The sequence below is a fragment of the Camellia sinensis genome, chromosome 7 (genome assembly GCF_055761805.1).
Source record: "Camellia sinensis isolate YWXY chromosome 7, ASM5576180v1, whole genome shotgun sequence".
NCBI classification, from domain to species: Eukaryota; Viridiplantae; Streptophyta; class Magnoliopsida; order Ericales; family Theaceae; genus Camellia; species Camellia sinensis.
In genome coordinates, this window is record NC_138967.1 from 177,316,636 (window position 1) to 177,335,331 (window position 18,696).

General features: G+C 40.8%; 1 protein-coding gene across 1 annotated transcript; it reads right to left on the reverse strand.

Moving 5' to 3' along the window:
- Positions 1-12,641: 12,641 nt before the first annotated feature.
- LOC145796315 (uncharacterized) lies at positions 12,642-14,887 on the reverse strand. Its single transcript, XM_082881403.1, has 6 exons — positions 14,809-14,887; positions 14,650-14,746; positions 14,073-14,511; positions 13,703-13,775; positions 13,398-13,522; positions 12,642-12,800 (listed from the first exon to the last, which is right to left on the reverse strand). Exons 1-6 carry the CDS (start codon positions 14,885-14,887, stop codon positions 12,642-12,644), a joined length of 972 nt encoding a protein of 323 aa, XP_082737529.1.
- Positions 14,888-18,696: the final 3,809 nt, after the last annotated feature.

An 18,696-nucleotide genomic window follows, 5' to 3' on the forward strand; every position in this document is an offset into this window, starting at 1 on the left:
CAAGCATTTTTAGACTTTGACATAAACTAAAAAAAGTCTTGTTTTGAGCTCCTCTTCCAGTTTGTTCAAGGTCATTTTTTTGTTCGGGGTCATCTACCCCTTTTCATGCTTCATTTCCTCATGCTTTGAGCTATGCATTTGAGCATTTGCATTGGCCTCGGTTTGGCCTTTTAGCCACTGAAATCCAATGGATTTTCAGTGGCTTAGATGTGTTTTTGAGCCCTAAAATCAGAGAGGGGCGACCCTCTCACCCCTTGTTCTCTTTACTAGCCTTGTTGGCCTTCCAAAGGAGCTCCATTTTGCATGTTGAGAAGTCTTGTTTCAAGCCATTATTTGTGAGTTTCAAGGTCTGCCTTGACTCTCTCCAGAGCCCTTTTGGCCATATTTTGTGTCTTTGATACATGTGTAGAACAATCCCATTCAAGGCCTTTCAAAGGGGCCTTTATTTGCATGTTTCCTAGACCCCTTTCAGGCTCTTTTTAGTGGGTTTTAGGACCCTCAGAACCTCTGTCCAGAGGTGGTTTTGCCATTGTGTGTGTCCATCATGCATGTGTAGAACAACCCCCTTATTGGCCTTTCAAAGGAGCCCATCATTCTTGCATGCATTGACTGAGTTTCAGTGGTTATTTGGGCATATTTTGGCATGGCATACTTCTATTTTTTGCTGGTTTGGTGAGCCTTCATATGCTCCATATAGTTGTAATGTAACTCATGGTTCACTAGCTTTCTTTGCATGCTTTGTTGACCCTTGATTTTGACACTTTTTGCCCATGCCTTAAACTAATATTGTGCTTATTTTGGACTTTCCTAGCTCTATTTTTGGGTCTCATGGTTGAATAATGTTGGTTTTGCATGCTTGTAGTTCAATACCCATGCCTAACTTTGAGTTTCGAGGTTCATTCCATGCATATACTGAGGTGTGTTCATGTTTTGGGCTCATTATACATCATATTTCAGAGCTTGTTTGAATGTCATATTGCCATGTTTTGTACTCTTTAAATGTGTTTAAGAGTCGGACTTGTATGCCTTGTTTTCGGACCATTGACTGAGCTCCATTTCGTTGCATTCTGAGCCATCATCTTAGGCCATTTCCCCACTGTTTCAGACCTGCCTAGGGTCTATTTGGGGTTGGTTTTGCCTTTGGTGCATTGCTTTGGGTACCTCTAGTGTAACGCACTTCATTAGTTTCGGTACCCGGGCCCCCTAGCTTGCATTGTGTGCCATATTTGCATGTTTCGGGACCATATTTTATGCCATTTCAGAGCTGTATCATGTGTCATTTTATACCATGTTTCATCCTTTACCATGCTTTGGTAGAGTGGCATCTGATGCCTTAGGATCGGTCCCTTGCATCGTACATGTTTGCATGTGTTTCGGTTGTCTCATTTCCAACATATGGCCACTGATTTGGGCGCGGCTGAGGCCTCTCCATTTTGGTATAAGCCCGTCGTGCATTGTGTATGTCATGTTGCAATGTGTTGTGCATGTTATGTTGTTTTAGGCATTGTGTATGCCATCTCATTTCCTTGCATTGCGTATGCTAGGTTGTTAGTCACATTGTGTATGCCATATGGTTCATAGCATTGTGTATGCTAGTAGCATGTTTGCATCTCATCCTTGCATGTTTGCATGATTAGGTCGCATTGCATTAGGATTGCATGCTAGTTGCATTTGTGCATGTCATACCATCCTTATTTGTTGCATCGCGTTTGGAGTAGAGTTTAGTCCAGACACGGGAAACGAGGGACGTTTCGCACTCCAAGTGACGAAACGTGCCTCGATTCTCGGTCACCGACACTCTTGACTGTCCATGATAGAGTTGTTGGCTTTACTTGCTTATATGTGCATTCATTTCATATTGAGTCGTGCAATTCGACTCTTTAGCCCTCATGCATCGAGATGCGTGATTGGTGACACGAGGATCAAGGTCTACACTCTCTTGAGCTTGTGCAAGGACGGGGAGAGTGGTCTTGCACACATATGTTGAAAATACCTTGCTTTTTCTCCCTCTTGCCTTTGTTGCAGAAAACCAGAATCTAGAGGCAGAAAGTGGTCGGCCGACCAGGTTTCCTGGCAGGCCGACCACCTTTTTTGGTTTCCACCACAAAGGGTGGTCAGCAGGTGTTTCCCCAGCCAATATCTGGTCGGCAGCCTTCCCAAGGTGGAGTTTCAGCCTTCTGGAGCTTTGTGCAAGTTTCTGAGATCAATTGCAAACAAATGCGAGGCGAGGCGAGGCGAGGCATCGCGATGGAATTTCCCGACGAGGCGACTTGAGCATGCATACATCCTCCATCATTCCGAGTAAAGCTGAGGCAATCCATTGCACGCAGCATAGCATGCTAGTTTACTTTGCTTTCCTAGTTAATTTGTTAATTAAATAGGGTTTTGTAATATTTAATCATTCATTCGGACTGTAATTATTTATTCGGACCCTCCGAACGAAGGCATAACTGTAATAAGTGTGCGTGTGTGTGATGCATGTCTTCCAACCCCACGTCTTTCTCCCTTTTATTTATCAGCTTATGATGGTTAGATTAGGGCATGTTTCAATTAGCATACTTATGCTCGCATGTTTGCATCATTCATCTGTCTTGCATGTACCGGGCTCGGCGCATCATACTAACTGCATTGTATTTCAATTTCGAGTTGAATACTTGTTAGTTGTAGCATCATCACATGTCATCTTTAGAATGATCGAGCCTATTGTAGTTGCATTCATGCATGTGTTGTATTAGGCATCTTAGCATAGTTAGGATCATGCATAGATTTCTAACATAACTTCTGTTTTTGGCTCGGAGTACTCGGTAAGTGTTTATGCTTTAGCATCCTTGCATGCGTGTGAGTGACTGCCATGATAGCATGTTTACCATGAGGCTATGTACTTATGTGATATAACTGCCTGAATGCCCGTGGGTGAAGGTTGGGTTATTTGGATTGGAACAACTCATCGACTGCGAGTTTTAAGCCCACTTGAGAGTGGCAAAATCATGTTTTCTAAGCCCACCTGAGGGTGGCAAATCCACATTTTAGCCTACTTGCGAGTAGCAAACCGCTTTCAAAAACAAATATGAGATGTTTTGTTCCAATTCAGGCGATCCGGTCTCTATTTGTTTGTTGTGCGCATCACGTAGTAAATCTAGGCTAATAACCGGAATAAGAGCACATAATGTTTTCAAAACTCGATATCATGGTTAGTAGAAGCCGATCTTTGATCGGGCGAGTGGGGGTGCTCACGAAGTGACCTTCCCTAATCGTACCCAAGTTCTCGAGCCGAGGCAACTTTGGTGATGACGGACACATGGCCTTAAGCAACGAGTCAGGGTTTCCTAAATTTCTCCAAAAATAAAATATTTAGGTGGCGACTCTGTATCTGGCAAAGCAGTCCATGTTTGGCACTTCTTTCAAAAAAAATTTGTTTTCAAAAACGATTTGCCGGATTTGGACTCTTTGATGATTCATCGGTCTTGCATTGCACTCTGCGAGATTAGATACAGGAACGTGACATTTGAGTCCTGAACTGTAGTGAGCCCAAAGGAACAGAACGGGATTTCCCTCCCGGGTCGTTCGGGAACGTCTACACTACCCCATTCCCAATAAAAGTAAATTCAAGCATTTTCGGTAGTCTAAACACAACAGTTTTATTTGCACAGTCAATGGTAGCACAGTATTTAGTCAACCAGTCCATCCCAAAATACAATCAAAATGACTAATGTCCAAGGATAATAAGTCCACATATAACATCATATCGCCAATCATAATATCACATGCCGGATAAACATGAGTACACATCATAAAATCCCCAGACAGTGTGGATACAGATAACACATATGTCATTTGTTCTAGTGGTCTAGTCAATTTTTGAGGGAAAGCATGCGATATAAAGGAATGTGTAGAAACAGAATCTATCAGTACACGTGCATTTTGAGAACATACAGAGAGTGTACCTGACACCACAGTATAGGTGTTGGGTACGTCACCAGGCACTAAGGCGAACACTCTTCCTTGCCTTAATGTTTCATTGTTTGCATTCCCTCTAGCATCGGCCCTTGCATTTGGTCTTGCTGCAGAAACAGACCCGGTGGAACTTGTCATAGGACGGTTAACCTCATAGGATCTCATCGGGCAATCCCTCACCATGTGGCCAGTCTTGCCACAGCGAAAACACGCACCTGATGCTCAATAACAGGCATCCCTATGCTTCTTTCCACAGTCGGGGCAGTTTGGAGTAGATCCGCTACTCTGGCTAGAGCTGCCAGAGGATCCTGTATATTGCCTTTTCGAAAATGACGGGCCTTTCTTGAAACTGAATCCAGTCCTCTTTCCTCTCCATTCTGTTGTTGGTTTTGTAGTTTGTTTCTTAGCTGCTATTGTGGCTTCTGCCATCAATGCCCTATCAAGTATCTCCACATAAGTAGGTAATTTTAGAACACCCACTTGGTCAAATATTTCCAGGTCCAGCCCCCCCTCAAACTTCCGTGCTTTCTTGTAATCAGTATCCACCATATGTGGAGCAAAACGTGCCAACTCAGTGAATTTGGCTTCATATTCTGCTACAGCCATGCTTCCCTGTTTAAGTTCTTGGAATTCCGACACTTTCCGATCCCTGAAACATTGGGAAAGTACTTGTCATAGAAGATAGTATTAAACTGTGCCCATGTCATATTCTCATTGCCATTTCGGATCAGTAACCACCATCTGCGAGCTTCATCTTTCAGAGTGTGGGTGGCTAGGAGGACTTTCTAAGTTTCGGTACAAGGGAACACTTCATACAACTTCTCCATTTCAAGTAGCCACGTCTCTGCTTTCAAAGGTTCAATTCCACCATAGAACGTTGGCGGTTTCATTTTCATGAATTTCTGTGTCAGATTGATGAAGTTATTATTATCTGCCTCAGCTTGTGCCGGTGGAGGCGGAGGGGGCAAATGTTATTGTCTCTGTTGCTGCATCCAGGCTTCAGTCAATGCTGTTAACATCTGTTCCATTCGGCCCATTCGAGCCTCTGAAGATTCACTTTCACCACTTCCCCTTGCATTGCCTATTTTACTATACAGACATCAAATGATAATAAACGCAAGCATAATCTTATTCGTTTCCTTCAATTTATTTGATTCAAATGTATATTCAGTTTTCATATTTAGTTGCATTACCACACACTCACACATGCAAATGAAATGCCCTTAATGCTTACTAGGACATCCTAAGCTCATACGAACCTGTGTGTGCGATAGAACACGTGCTCTGATACCACTCTGTCACGCCCAAAACTCGCCCCTGTAGGTTTAGCACTGTAACCGGCCAGTAATCCGTGATTACCAAAGGCCTCTGAACAGATTATCAAGTAATAAGGGGCTGCGGAAGCAATAATACAAAATAAACAAGGTTCAATGAGCTGTGATAACGTACATGGGACAGAACATTTTAAAACTTACTTATAGATATATAAGCATGCCAGTCCAGATACACAATATTTACAAAATATTTACAGAAGTGAACTTCCCAAGATCTGACTTTACAAACAGTTACAGAGACTAGCATGAAATACAAAAACAGCCATGGCATTAGACTTCGATCGGAATCTCCTCGGAAGGCACAACGGTTGGCTGACAAAAACAGTACAAAAAGCCGTCAACTCTGGCCCTGGTCATATGCCGGCTCACCTACATACATAATATAAACTGTGAGCGAAAGCCCAGTGAATAATAATAAAGTAAAGGGTTATATGAATGATGCCCAGCACAAGTTAGAATCCATCATTTAAATCAGAGCATAATCAGACTTCAAAACAGAAACAGATTCATATACATTTTCATATTCAGATTTTGCATAAGATCATACGTGGTACACCCGTTAGCTATCAGAACAGATTGGTCCAGAGACCCACATACATAGTTGGTACTAACGACCACAAAGGTCCATAACTTGCGCGCAAGTAGCCATGGTATTGTTACCCCCAGGCAAGGGCCACGTGCAGATTGGCCGCGGTATTGTTACCCCCGGGCGAGGGCCACATGAACTAAGGGTGCCACAATTACTTTTCAAAAAATTGGACATTCATTCATAATTCGTAAGATAGCATTTCAGAAAACAGATCATACAATACCAATTAGAAAATACTTAAGTTGAACATAACTTTACAGAGTTATTACTCACAGTGGGCTTGGAGACAGACAGACAGAGTAGATCAATCAGACAGGACGTGGCATGTGACCTACACGACACATAACAGATACACACTTGAAACACACGTTTTAATTGTACAAAACTAATTTTGTTGGCTCTTAGTGTGTTTCTAATCTCTTATCCTCATTATAGAGTCTTAAACATGGCCTAGGAATGCTTAGGGTGGAATGAGGATGCAAAGATGCATTTTAAGACACTTTTCAAAATTTTGCTGAAACAGGGGTCCTGCTCGAGCGTGGCCTTCTACGCTCGAGCGGACATGCAGACAAAAGGAATCCGCTCGAGCGTGGATTACTCCGCTCGAGCGGACTGCAAGCTACAGTAAAAGTACTGGATGCATGAAATTCATGCTCGATGGGTGCTCGATACCCGCTCGAGCGTGAGACACAAGTCCTCGCTCGAGCGTGCATTACCCCGCTCAAACGGACTATAAACACAGGCAAAGTACTAGATACACGAAATTCCCGCTCGAGCGTCATTTTACCCGCTCAAGCGTACTGCATGAACTCAGTATGTACGCTCGAGCGTGGAGTTTCCCGCCCGAGCGTGAGTCCAAAATCTGGAATTTCTAAATTTGAACCTCAAGCTCAAAACTCAACTACAATGCATCAAATTTGATCCTTTGGGCTAATTTTCTGGAAAACTCTTGTAAACTCATAATATGACATGTTTTGAAGATCAATTTTGTAAAATCAAAGCCCAAAGGTAGTCAATTGAACACAATTTCAAGGAAAACTTCAAGAACAAAACAAGAGCTTACATGCAAGTATTCATTTTAAATCCAATGCTCTAAAACATGACCAAATGTAAGATTGAACTCAAAATCATGCTGAACTCATGGACTATAACTAGAATAAGAACTTGCATGCAAGGATTTCCATGAAAACACTTCAAAATGCTAAGATATGAACATGCATGCATGATACAAGCTTCAATTCAACATTTTCAACCAATTCTTGTCTTAAACTCTAAACTTCCATGAACCATGCAAGAATTAAACTTAAATACACAATTGAAAGGGAAATCTCCTACCTTAAACCTTGAATTCCAAGTCTAGGAGCTCAAATATGCAAAGCCTCTTCAATTCTCCTAAGTTCCAAGCCAAAACTCTAGATGAATTCAACCTCCTACCTCTCTCTCTCTCTCTCTCTCTCTCTCTCTCTCTCTCTCTAGTCGGTTATAACAAGGAAGATGGCTGAGGAAATATGTTAAAGCTAACATAAGGAAATCAAACAAATGGTTCATGGAATAGTCCACTAAGTGGCGTTCTTGTAAATAAGTCTAACTTTGATAATTTAGCTTATTTAATCCAGTTTATTCATATCAAATCAAATTTCAACTAAATTTACCATAAAATTCTATAAATCCTAACTAGCACATAAATCAAGTCATTTTCTGATTCGGACGCCGATAAGGCTTTCAATTCGCAGTTTAAAGTGAAAGATATGAACAGATCATTTTATGGCAAACAGATAGAAGCACGTAAGTAATGCAATACACATGCATATTAATTCCAAATCCTTCCTAGATTACTATTAATCATAATTAATCATGAATTAGCATTAATCGGAGATCGGGGTCATTACAGGAGCCTTATTCCCATCACAACTTTTAATAGCTATCCACACTTCCTCTTCAGAAAACTGAGCTTCAAGACCAACAACAGTCCCATCATGACCAATAGATTTGAAATGCCCAAGCAATTTTGGTCTCACCTTCCAATCTTCAAAGAACACCTTTTTAAAGTGCAGAAATGTTTCTTGTTTCACGCTACTTGGTTCCTCAAGTAGCATTCCCCCCATTGATATTGAACTTAACAAATTCCTGTTTTGCCTCATTAATACCACTACATGAAAGAATCTTGTATTCTTATCCCTTTTCATACACCAGTCCAACCTGGATTTCTAAAGCCAAATCCATTCAAGCTTTTGATTTAAAGCCCACACCTCCTTCCTAAGATCCCTTCTACGACCAGCCTCAAAGTCATTAAGATCTCTAGATTCTGCCACTAGGTCAAGACTATGAAGCTCTTCCTCTGATGATTTAAGAGAATGATGGACATTACCAAAGACCTCTACATTCCATCTTTTTAATGACGAACGGAGATTCCTAACTTTAGCTTGGATCGCAAATCCAGCCCAACCTAATACATCAAGCTCCTCCCAGGACTTCTTCACAATAGATTGAAACTGGTGATGTAGGTCCAAGCATTCAAAAAAGGAAATGATCTTGGGCCCCAATCCTGACCATCCTCCATTAATAAAAGTGAACTATGATCAGACACTCCTCTAGGAAGGCCCCATAAGCAGAATTTGAATCTTTCCAGCCACTCGACAGATAACAAAATTCTATCAATTCCGCTCCACGTAAACTGCCTGCCTTGCATAGGAAGATCAGAAAGTTCCAAATCTTCAATAAACTCATTAAAAGCCCTTATTCCTCTATCCACTCTTAAGCACTCTTTCTTTTCCCCTATGAACCAAATTTCATTGAAATCCCCCCATATACATCATGGCGATCTAAACTTTGGTTTTAAGTTTAGACAAGACCTTCCAAACATGATTCATTTTATCCACATCATTAGGAGCATATATATTAATCAACACACAACTAAAATCAGGAAAAACCATACTTGATAAAAGAATGAAGCTTTTTGAATAGCAGCACTCGGAGATAGAGAACACAGAGGGTTTCCAAATACACAAAATACCACCTGCCAACCCAGTTGCATCAACTGACATATAGTCCATATCATCGACTGGCCAGATAGATCTCACTACCTCCACTGAATGTTTAGACTTCTTTGTTTCTTGCAAAATACCATGTCGATATTCCTTTCTTTAAGCAAGGTTTTAATTTTCCTCCTTTTACTGGGCCTCCCAAGACCCCTAATATTCCTGGATAAGAGCTTCATGAAGATTAGTAAGTATACCCTAGCCTCCATTCGGTATAACCTACACAGGAGCATTGCCCTCCCTACTCACCGCATTCCTTGCATCATCTTCCTCCATTCTAACAATTTTCCTCAAGGATTCCTCTTCCGTTCTATCAAAAATAATGCCTAAAGCTTTCCCCACATTAATTTTTTCCTTTGCCTCCGCCACGAAAGGATCAAGCCTTTGAGAGCTCTGCCCTTCTGATTTCGACCGTGAGAGCACTGAAGCAGTAACTTGAAACACCGGACCTTTGACCCAATTCTTCACAACCGATGCATCGCTATTCTGTAACCCCCTTCCTTGGAGGCGATACTTCCTACCAATCCTCACTCTAACTCTTTTCTGTGCAGCTAAGGTGTTCCTGTTGACAATGGGAGCCCCAGAAAGACAGGAACGCCTATTTGACTCTACCCCAGGAATGTCCACACACTCAATGGGTTATGGGTCTGAGGTAATTAAACGATCCACCTCCTAGGCCTAAGAAATGACCCTACCATTATGGGCCTGCCCCACAACCTCAGCAACTGAAATGGGTTTTTCTATGACATTACCCATCAGGGTTTCTTCCAGAACAACCTAAATGTTTATACCAGGCCTATCAGTCGCTGGCCTACTAAGACTTTTCATGTGCCATACGTAGTAACCCCTTCCCCTTCACCTACACTGACCTCATTACACTATTGGTGAGTAGATGGCCAGCCAGTCACCACATTAACTGCGCACGCCCCAGCCTTATTTGTGTTCCCCAAATCTCTATTCATGGTTTCCTTCACTAAAGATGGAAACGAATCGTTTGTCTTTCTTTCCACCTTTTTTAGCCCACCATTTTCCATCTCCACTCTTTGTACAAATGCCACCTCATCCTTATTTGCCACATCATTATGGATAGCAGCATCCACATCAGCATCATCTTCCTCCAAGCTAGCGTCCTCCTTTTCTGCCTGCTTGTCACGCATGTTAGAGCTAACACAGTGATACATGGTACACATACAAATCTCATTCACCACCTTGGTAATCAATATTTGCTACTCACTAATTCTAACTGGGAAACTTCTATCTTTGTATTTCACATATACAACTGTATTAATGGGATCCATAAAATTGGTAGCAAATTTAATTCTCCCATACTTGAATGATATCTGATTAGAAGTTTCTTCATCAATCTCAGTCACCTCCTCCCCATAACCTTCTGAGTTTCATAAAAGTATCATTGTTCCAAAGGTTAAGTGGGACACCATAACAGCTTAACCATACCCCTCACTCTTGCCCAAAGTACCAATTTTGCTCCCATATAGACACAGACTCACACCAATCCTTCAAGCATTCGCTGAGTAAGGCTTGATTCTCCTTAAGGTGGTCCACTGATGTGAATGAAGTGTAGCCAATCTACCTCCTCATTCCCTTATTACAATATCCTTAGAGCCTCTTTCAAGAACCGCTTTTTTTAACTCAGGAAAAGTTTGGAGGCATTTCAACTTAACAACAAGGCTATCATAAAGCCAACCATTCCCTACTTCATTAGCATATACTACATGACCCATCCTCCCACTATCGGGATCATCGTATAAAGCTTCAGCATAAGATTTTTGTCCAAACAACCTCTGTGTAAGAACTCGACATGTCGTTGTTGTAGCCCGATCCTCATTCCTCCCTTCGACAATGTTGACCCATTGGTTCTTCTTAAACGGTTTTACTAATTCATCTTTTCCAAACTCTACTACCTTGACCTTAATCGCCTTGTCGTCACACCACACCCCATTAGTGTTTTGAACCGCCATAGCTGCTGCAACTTTGCAATCATACCTGACGAACCGAATCTTGACTTTGTTGCTTTCCGTATTTTATTTGAAATGAACACATCTCTGACGATTCCAAACTTCATAAACAGAGAATGAAGACCTTTTGGACTCATAGACCAAGGAAGGTTATCCACAAAAATAGTGTACAACCTAAATCTACCATCCTTAGAGCTCCTTAGAATCTTTTTCCCCATTCCATAAAGAATTGGCTTCCATCCTCATTTTTCTCGTTCCCTTACAGCTCCTGTCATACGATTCATCAGATGATCTAATGTAGCCCCAACCTTCCTTGTTATTATGTTTATTATTTTTTATCAGCAAAGAAAATGAAATTTATTAGTAGACAAAAGCATACAATTGAAAAGGCAAGGGTAAATCATTGTCAATACATGACATCCTTGCTAAGTTGATTCTCAGGAACACAGTAGAGTTACCAGTTCTAGCAGATACACCGCCTCCATAAAATACAACCAAAGCCAGAACATTGACAGCAGAAGAATAGCAACCACTAACACATTAGCACCAGCCTCACAAACATATCAGCCACCTCAACGAAATGCAGATTCATTTGGAACAAAATCTAACCAAGAGGCACACAGTAGAGCTACGAGTTCTAGCAGATACACTGCACAAACCAGCAAAAGACAGATAGATACACTGCACAACCTAGATACACAGCACAACCAGTAAACCAACAACCTAGCAGACACCAAAATGCCAGATAGATACAACACTGAGACAGATAAATACACAATCAGCAGACAGATACCCAGCTAGAATTGAAACAGGTGTTACCCAAACCAGTAAACCACCAAACCAGCAGATACCAAACTGCCACCCAAAACACCACAAACAACAACAAGCAAATTATAGACCAGCTCATAACACATGGTGGCAGACCATCAGGTGTTGCCCAAACCAGCACAACCTGAGGTGAAGCAGTTGGTCACCAAACTAGCAAATCAGCAGACCAACAGAATCCAAAATTCAAAAAGCCCCCAAAACACCCAAACAGCAGCCAGCCTATGACAAAACAAATCTCAGCTGAAGTCTTTAATCTGTTCTAGATTGTTGATTAAATCCATGACAAAGTACATGATCCCCTTTGATGAAGCTTTAATCCAAAGAGAAAATCTAACCTTAATAGTTTCACATAACTCAGACCCACTAGGCTGGACTCCATTAAATACACAATCATTTCTTAACTTCCAAATGGACCAGAGAATAATAGAAGGTAAGGCCCTTCACAACCTCTTAACTAATTTTTTATGATTCCAGCCTAACCACCATTGGAATAAGCAATCAATAGACTTTACACCACCCACAAACACCCCACCAATGCAGCAAATCAAACCAAACTTTCCATGAAAATGGACAGTGTAGCAGATTCATTTTCACTTTTGCAAAAAACACACAAGACAGAAACACTACTATTGAGGGCACCAACATGTTGTAAAAAAAACCCTTGTTTTAACTCTATTCCTTAAAGCCAACCAACCAAAAAATTGAACTTTAAGATAAACTTACAAATTTTGATATGAGGGCCCAAAAGGGAATCACTGAACCTATAGATATCAGATACCTTAAAGTTACCTCTAGTAGAACCATTCCAAACAGGACAGTCTTCAACATCAAGACTTAGAGAAGGGGTCTCCCTCAATGCTGCCACCAACCTATTGACCTCTGCTTTCTCCCAATCATATAACACCCTTCTGAAGGCAAAGTTCTACTCCACCAAGCTGGATTTCCTCTCTGAAAAATAAGACAGTGTGCCCTCCTTGTCATTTGACAAACTAAAGAGTCTAGGGAACTCATCTTTAAGGCACCTATTTCCAACCCACTTATCAAACCAAAACTTAATTCTATACCCATTTCCAACCTTTATCTGAAATTGCCCCATAAAGAACTCCACCAGAGATTGATTATGACCTGCAATTGAAAGAACATCTCTCCAGATTCTAGATTGTCTAGATGATGAGTGCACATGTGGTATCTAACTAGCCTCCTTAATCATGTACTTACTGCACACAAATTTTCTCCATAGAGCATTTACTTCACTTCCAAATTTCCACCACCATTAATAAGTAAACTTGCATTGACATCCTTAATTCTCCTGGTCCTCAGTCCTCCTTGATTCATATTTTTGGATACTTCCACCTAATTCACCAAATGAACCTTCCTCTTTAACCCATTCCCACCCCATAGAAAAGAAGCTTCAAGCCTTTCAATTTCAATAACCACTTCACTAGGCATTTTGAACGAAGATAGATAATAAATAGGAAGGCTAGACAGTACAAACTTAATCAAAGTTAATCTACCTGCAAAGGAAAGGAGTTTTCTCTTCCACCCAGCCAACCGAGATTTTACCTTATCCAAAACTAACTTCCAATTTGATTTCCTCCCTGGATTAGCACCTAAAGAAAGACCTAAAAATTTGAGTGCAGGCCATGAACCTTGCAGTTTAGAATATCAGCGAAAGAACCAAAGTTTCCTCATCCACACCCAGATCCACACCACACACCACACTCTTGTGGAAATTTATTCTCATTCCAGACAATATTTCAAAACTTCTTAAGATCTTCTTTGTGTGCACTATTTGATCCATATCTGCCTCACAAAATATAATGAAATCATCAGCAAATTGGAGATGGGATATCACTACTTCTTTTACCCCCACTTTTACCCCCTTAATAATGCCTTTCTCATAAGCTCTGTTCATTAAGATATTCAAACCTTCAGTCACTATGTTGAATAGCAAATGAGAAAGAGAAACACCTTATCTAAGACCTTTCTGTGGAGAAAACTCCTCCGTTGGTGAGCCATTCACTAAGACAGACAGTCTTGCTGTAGAAATACATTCCTGCATCCAAGATATCCACTTAGATCCAAAACCAAAATTAGATAACATAGAGAATAGGAATTCCCAATTGATTGAATCATAAGCTTTCTCAAAGTCCAGTTTGATAATAATACCTTTTCTTTTAGATTTTTTCCATTAATCAACTATTTCATTAGCAATAAACACCCCATCTAATATACTTCTCCCCCTTCCCCCCCCCCCCAAGAAAGCAGATTGTGTTTCCCTAATAACTACAGGAAGAACTTTCTTGAGTCTATGAGCCAGAACTTTAGAGAGAATTTTGAACAAACTACGCACCAAACTAATAGGTCTGTAATCAGACAGACCGCAGAGATTATCATTCTTAGGAATAAGGGTGATAAATGAACTGTTAATCCCATAAGGAAGCTTGCTAAAAGCATGAAATTCTCTCAAGAAATGCATAACCTCATGATGAATTGACATCCAGAATTTCTGAAAAAATAGGAGATTAAACCCATCCGGGTCTGGAGCCTTATCACCATTGCACTCCTTAACAGCTGCCCTTACTTCCTCTTCAGTGAACACTGCTTCAAGATCATGAAATACAGAACTTGCTTGCACTGACTTAAACAAACCTCCCAGAACTGGTCTTCTTACCCAGCTTTCAATGAATTGCCTCTTGAAATGTTGTAAGACTTCATACTTTACCTTCGCTGGCTCCTCAAAGACCTCACCTTCAACTGTAATGGAATTAATTGAATTTTTACTCCTCTTTCTGCTAGCCATAATATGAAAAAACTTAGTGTTTTTGTCCCCATCGATGGTCCAGTTTACTCTAGATTTCTGTTGCCACAGCTATTCTACCATTCTACTAAGCTTCCAAACTTCACCTCTTACTTCTCTTTTTCTAAACCTTTCAGCCTCCTCTAGAGGTCTACCTTCAGCCAGAATGTCCAGTTCAACCAACTCCTCCTCTGCCTTCTTGAGTTTTGTTGATAGATTTCCAAAAACTTCAAAATTTCATTTTTTCAGCTCCAACTTCAGAATTTTCAATTTCTGAAACAAAACATACCCTGCTCTCCCAATAATTCTAGATTCATGCCAAACCTTGTCCACGAATGAGGGAAAACTTGGATGAAGAGTCCAGGCATTAATGAACCTAAAAGGCTTAGGTCCCCAATCCCTCTCATCATCCATTAGCAAAATAGGACAATGATCAGAAAATAGCCAAGGAAGACTCCATAATTTGAAGTTAAACTTCAACATCCACTCCGGATTAAGCAGAATTCTATCTATCCTCCTTCATTTCTCCCCATCTTGAGCATTGCACCATGTGAACTTCCTGCCAAGCAATGGTAAATCATTTAACTCACAACTCTCAATGAAGGAATTTAGATCCAACATCCCCTTATCTCTTCTAGAACAACCCATCCTCTCACTAATATTCCTAATCTCATTTAAGTCACCCCCCAAGCACCATGGTTTTGGGAACTCAGATTTTAACTTAAGCAAGGATTCTCAAAATTTACACCTACTACTCACCTCATTTGGTGCATACATATTCAAAATAGTACAATCAAATGTATTCAACAAAGTACCAGAGAGGAGAATAAATCTCCTACTGCTACAACAATCCACCAATTGAAAAAAATCTAAGTCCCATATACAAAGTAGACCTCCAGCAGTCCATCAAAACCCACAGCCATAAAATCCATGTTTCTCCTTCCCCACAATGCTCTGACTTCATTCTCAGAAATTGAAACTTTCTTAGTCTCCTGAAAAAGCACAAAATCAGCCTTACTTTCATATATGAGCTTTCTAATTCTTCCCCTCTTCTCTAACTTCCCCAACCCTCTAACATTCCAAGACATCAACTTCATATGTAAACTGTTGTAGCACCAAAATCCCCATAAAGAGACTTAAAATTGCTATTATTTCCTCTTCTTTTTCCTCCTTTCTCTGTCAACTAATTCCACAGCAACCATCTTTTCCAAAGCTTCAGACTCTCTACCTTTATAATTGATGCCCAGGATTTTCCCCAGCTGAATGTTTGCTTGTGCTTCATTGAGGATGTGACTTCTACTGCAAGAGTTACCCTCATTTGAAGCAGAGAGTGACAAAGCTGCCGCAGCAACCCTAAATACAACACATTTAGTGGTGGACTTACTAGATGATGTACCTTTATGACCATACAAACGAGCTAGAGATGAGTACCCTTTCACCTTTGTAATGGATTTTGTTGCAGTAGAAAATCTGACCTTACCCTTACCTTTCTTTTTTGACTTCTTCACACCAGATATACTATCTATCACTCTATCTGGGTTTGTTTGCACCTGGTACATGTTGGGCCTGATAGAGGCCTAATTAGAAATAGAAGTTGACTGTGTAGTTGGGCCCCTCACCACTAAACCCATTCTGCTATTCTCCACTGGATCAAGGATATGGCCCAAGTTCACTTCCAGGTTATTACCAGGCCTTTGGCCAATAGACCCACTTAAACACCCAACAAAACCAGGTGTAACTAGTTGTTCCTCATCCCTTAGATTATCATCATTAGCCTCTAAGCTATGCTTTGCAACCGCCATCTCCATACGCTCCTCAACCACCAATATGTTCCCCACGCCACTTTGGGTCTCAACCACTACTATGTCCCCATGATTGCTTTTACTAGTCAATTCCAGCCTACTTCCTGGTGCCATATCGCTAGAACTTGCCAACTCAACTTCATCGTCTTTCTTCTCTACAGCCTGATTCTCAACAGTCTTATACCAATTAATACTAATTTTTTTAGATAGGTGAGAATCAATACTAATTTTAAATGTCTTTCAAATTTTTTTATCATCTTCTCATCAATCAAACACAAGAGGAACTTAATTATTAGATAACAATATTAAAATTTTGAAATATCATTTCTAAATCTAAGTTGAACACTGCACATGCAATAAGTGAAGGTGTACATGCATTGGATGTGATTAGTATTTATTAAGTAATTGTCTTAAATAATTAGATAATTTGAGTAGAAATGATTTATTATTCTATAATTTGCCAAAAATCGAACCAAAAAAAAATCCTCACTTAATTTGTTTCAGTTTAGAAACACTCACCCTAAAGTTTGATGATAGTGACAAATCAAAATGAAAACTGTAATGATAAACTATTTTGTATAAAAAATTTGAAACAAAAGTCTCATAGAGAGAGAAAATCTAACCGTCAAAAATTTCAAATTAAAAAAAAAGCCAACAGTCTAATTCCATTTAATACTAATTTGAACAACGAAAAATCAAACTTTCTCAATAATGTTTCCTTCTAATTAACAAAAATTAGAAAACACTATATAATATATTAGATCATTTTTAACCCAGACTCAAATCTTTTATCAAAGTTTAATTTGATAAAAATTTAGTGAAATAGTGTTCCCCCCATTTTACCAAATTAGTATACAATAAAGGGAGTTCTACTTTTTCATCATATTAGGGAGCGTTTAACTTTTCATCAAATCTCGCAAGTAATCGTTGGTGGACGACCGAATGGATGATCAACCGGTCATTTAGGTGAACGATCGGATTGGGGAAAATTTGAAAAAAATTTACATTAGGCCGAATGATTGCCCCAGACATCCTCCCGGTTGATCGATTATTTCATAAAAATTAAAAATTTAGCGTTAAAACGTTTGGGTGCCGTTTGGTAACACTTACGTTTTCTGTTTTCTGTTTATATTTACAAAAATTTAAAAAACTCAAATAAAAACTTGTTTGGTAAAATTTTTGATTTATAAATCAGTGGTTTCAGTTTATAAATTTGGCCAAAAAATGAAAACACAAATAATGTGTTTCCATTTTGAGTTTTCAGTTTTTTTTTTTTTTTACCACCCAACATTAGCCACCACCCACCACAATTTTCTACCACCGTCTTCCGCCACCACCATCCACCACCCACCTGCCACCCACTCGCCACCACCATCCACCCCTCGCCACCACCACCACCCACCACCCACCTGTCATCCACCCGCTACCACCCACCACCCACCACTACCATCCACCGTCCGCCACCACCACCCGCCACCTGCTTGCCGCCACCACTCACCACCCACCTGCCACCCAGCCACCATCTACCTGCCACCACCCACCACTACTACCACCACCATCCACTCGCTACCACTTACCACCCGCCACCGTCACCCATCCACCCGCCACCACCATCACTACTCGCCACCACCTGCCACCTGCCACCTGCCACCACCACCCACCACCCACCACCACCACCACCACCACCCATTTGCTACCACCCATCACTCGCCACCGTCACCCACCCACCCACCATTACCACCCATCACCCATCCGCCACTACCCACCACTATCCGCCACCCACCTGTCACCACCACCCACCACCCACCACCCATCCGCCGCCACCCACCACCATCTGCCACCACCACCCATCACCCGCCACAACCACCCACTCGCTACTACCCATCACCGTCACCCACCCACCCACACACCCACCACCACCCCCACCACCCACTACCTACCCACTACCACCACCCGCCATCTGCCACCCACCTGCCACCCACCGCCACCACCACCACCCACTCGCTACCACCCACCACCTGCCACCACCACCCACCACCACCACCACCACCACCACCCACCGTCATCACTTTCCACCACCGTCTTTCGCCGCCACTTGCTATTTCTCACTCTTTTTATATTTTAAATTTTTTTAAAATATTTTGTCAATTACCAAACGCGTTTACAGTTTATGTTTTTCTAAAAATAAACAAAAAATAAACAAAAACCAATTTATAAAAGTTTTGTAAATATAAACTGAAAACGTAAACGTTACCAAACACACCGGTATTAGATAAAACTTTTAACTTAAATCTATATTTAAATTTGATGGAAAAAAATAATAAATGTTGGAGATACTCTTAGACAACAAAATTGATTTGTATGATTTGTTTTTT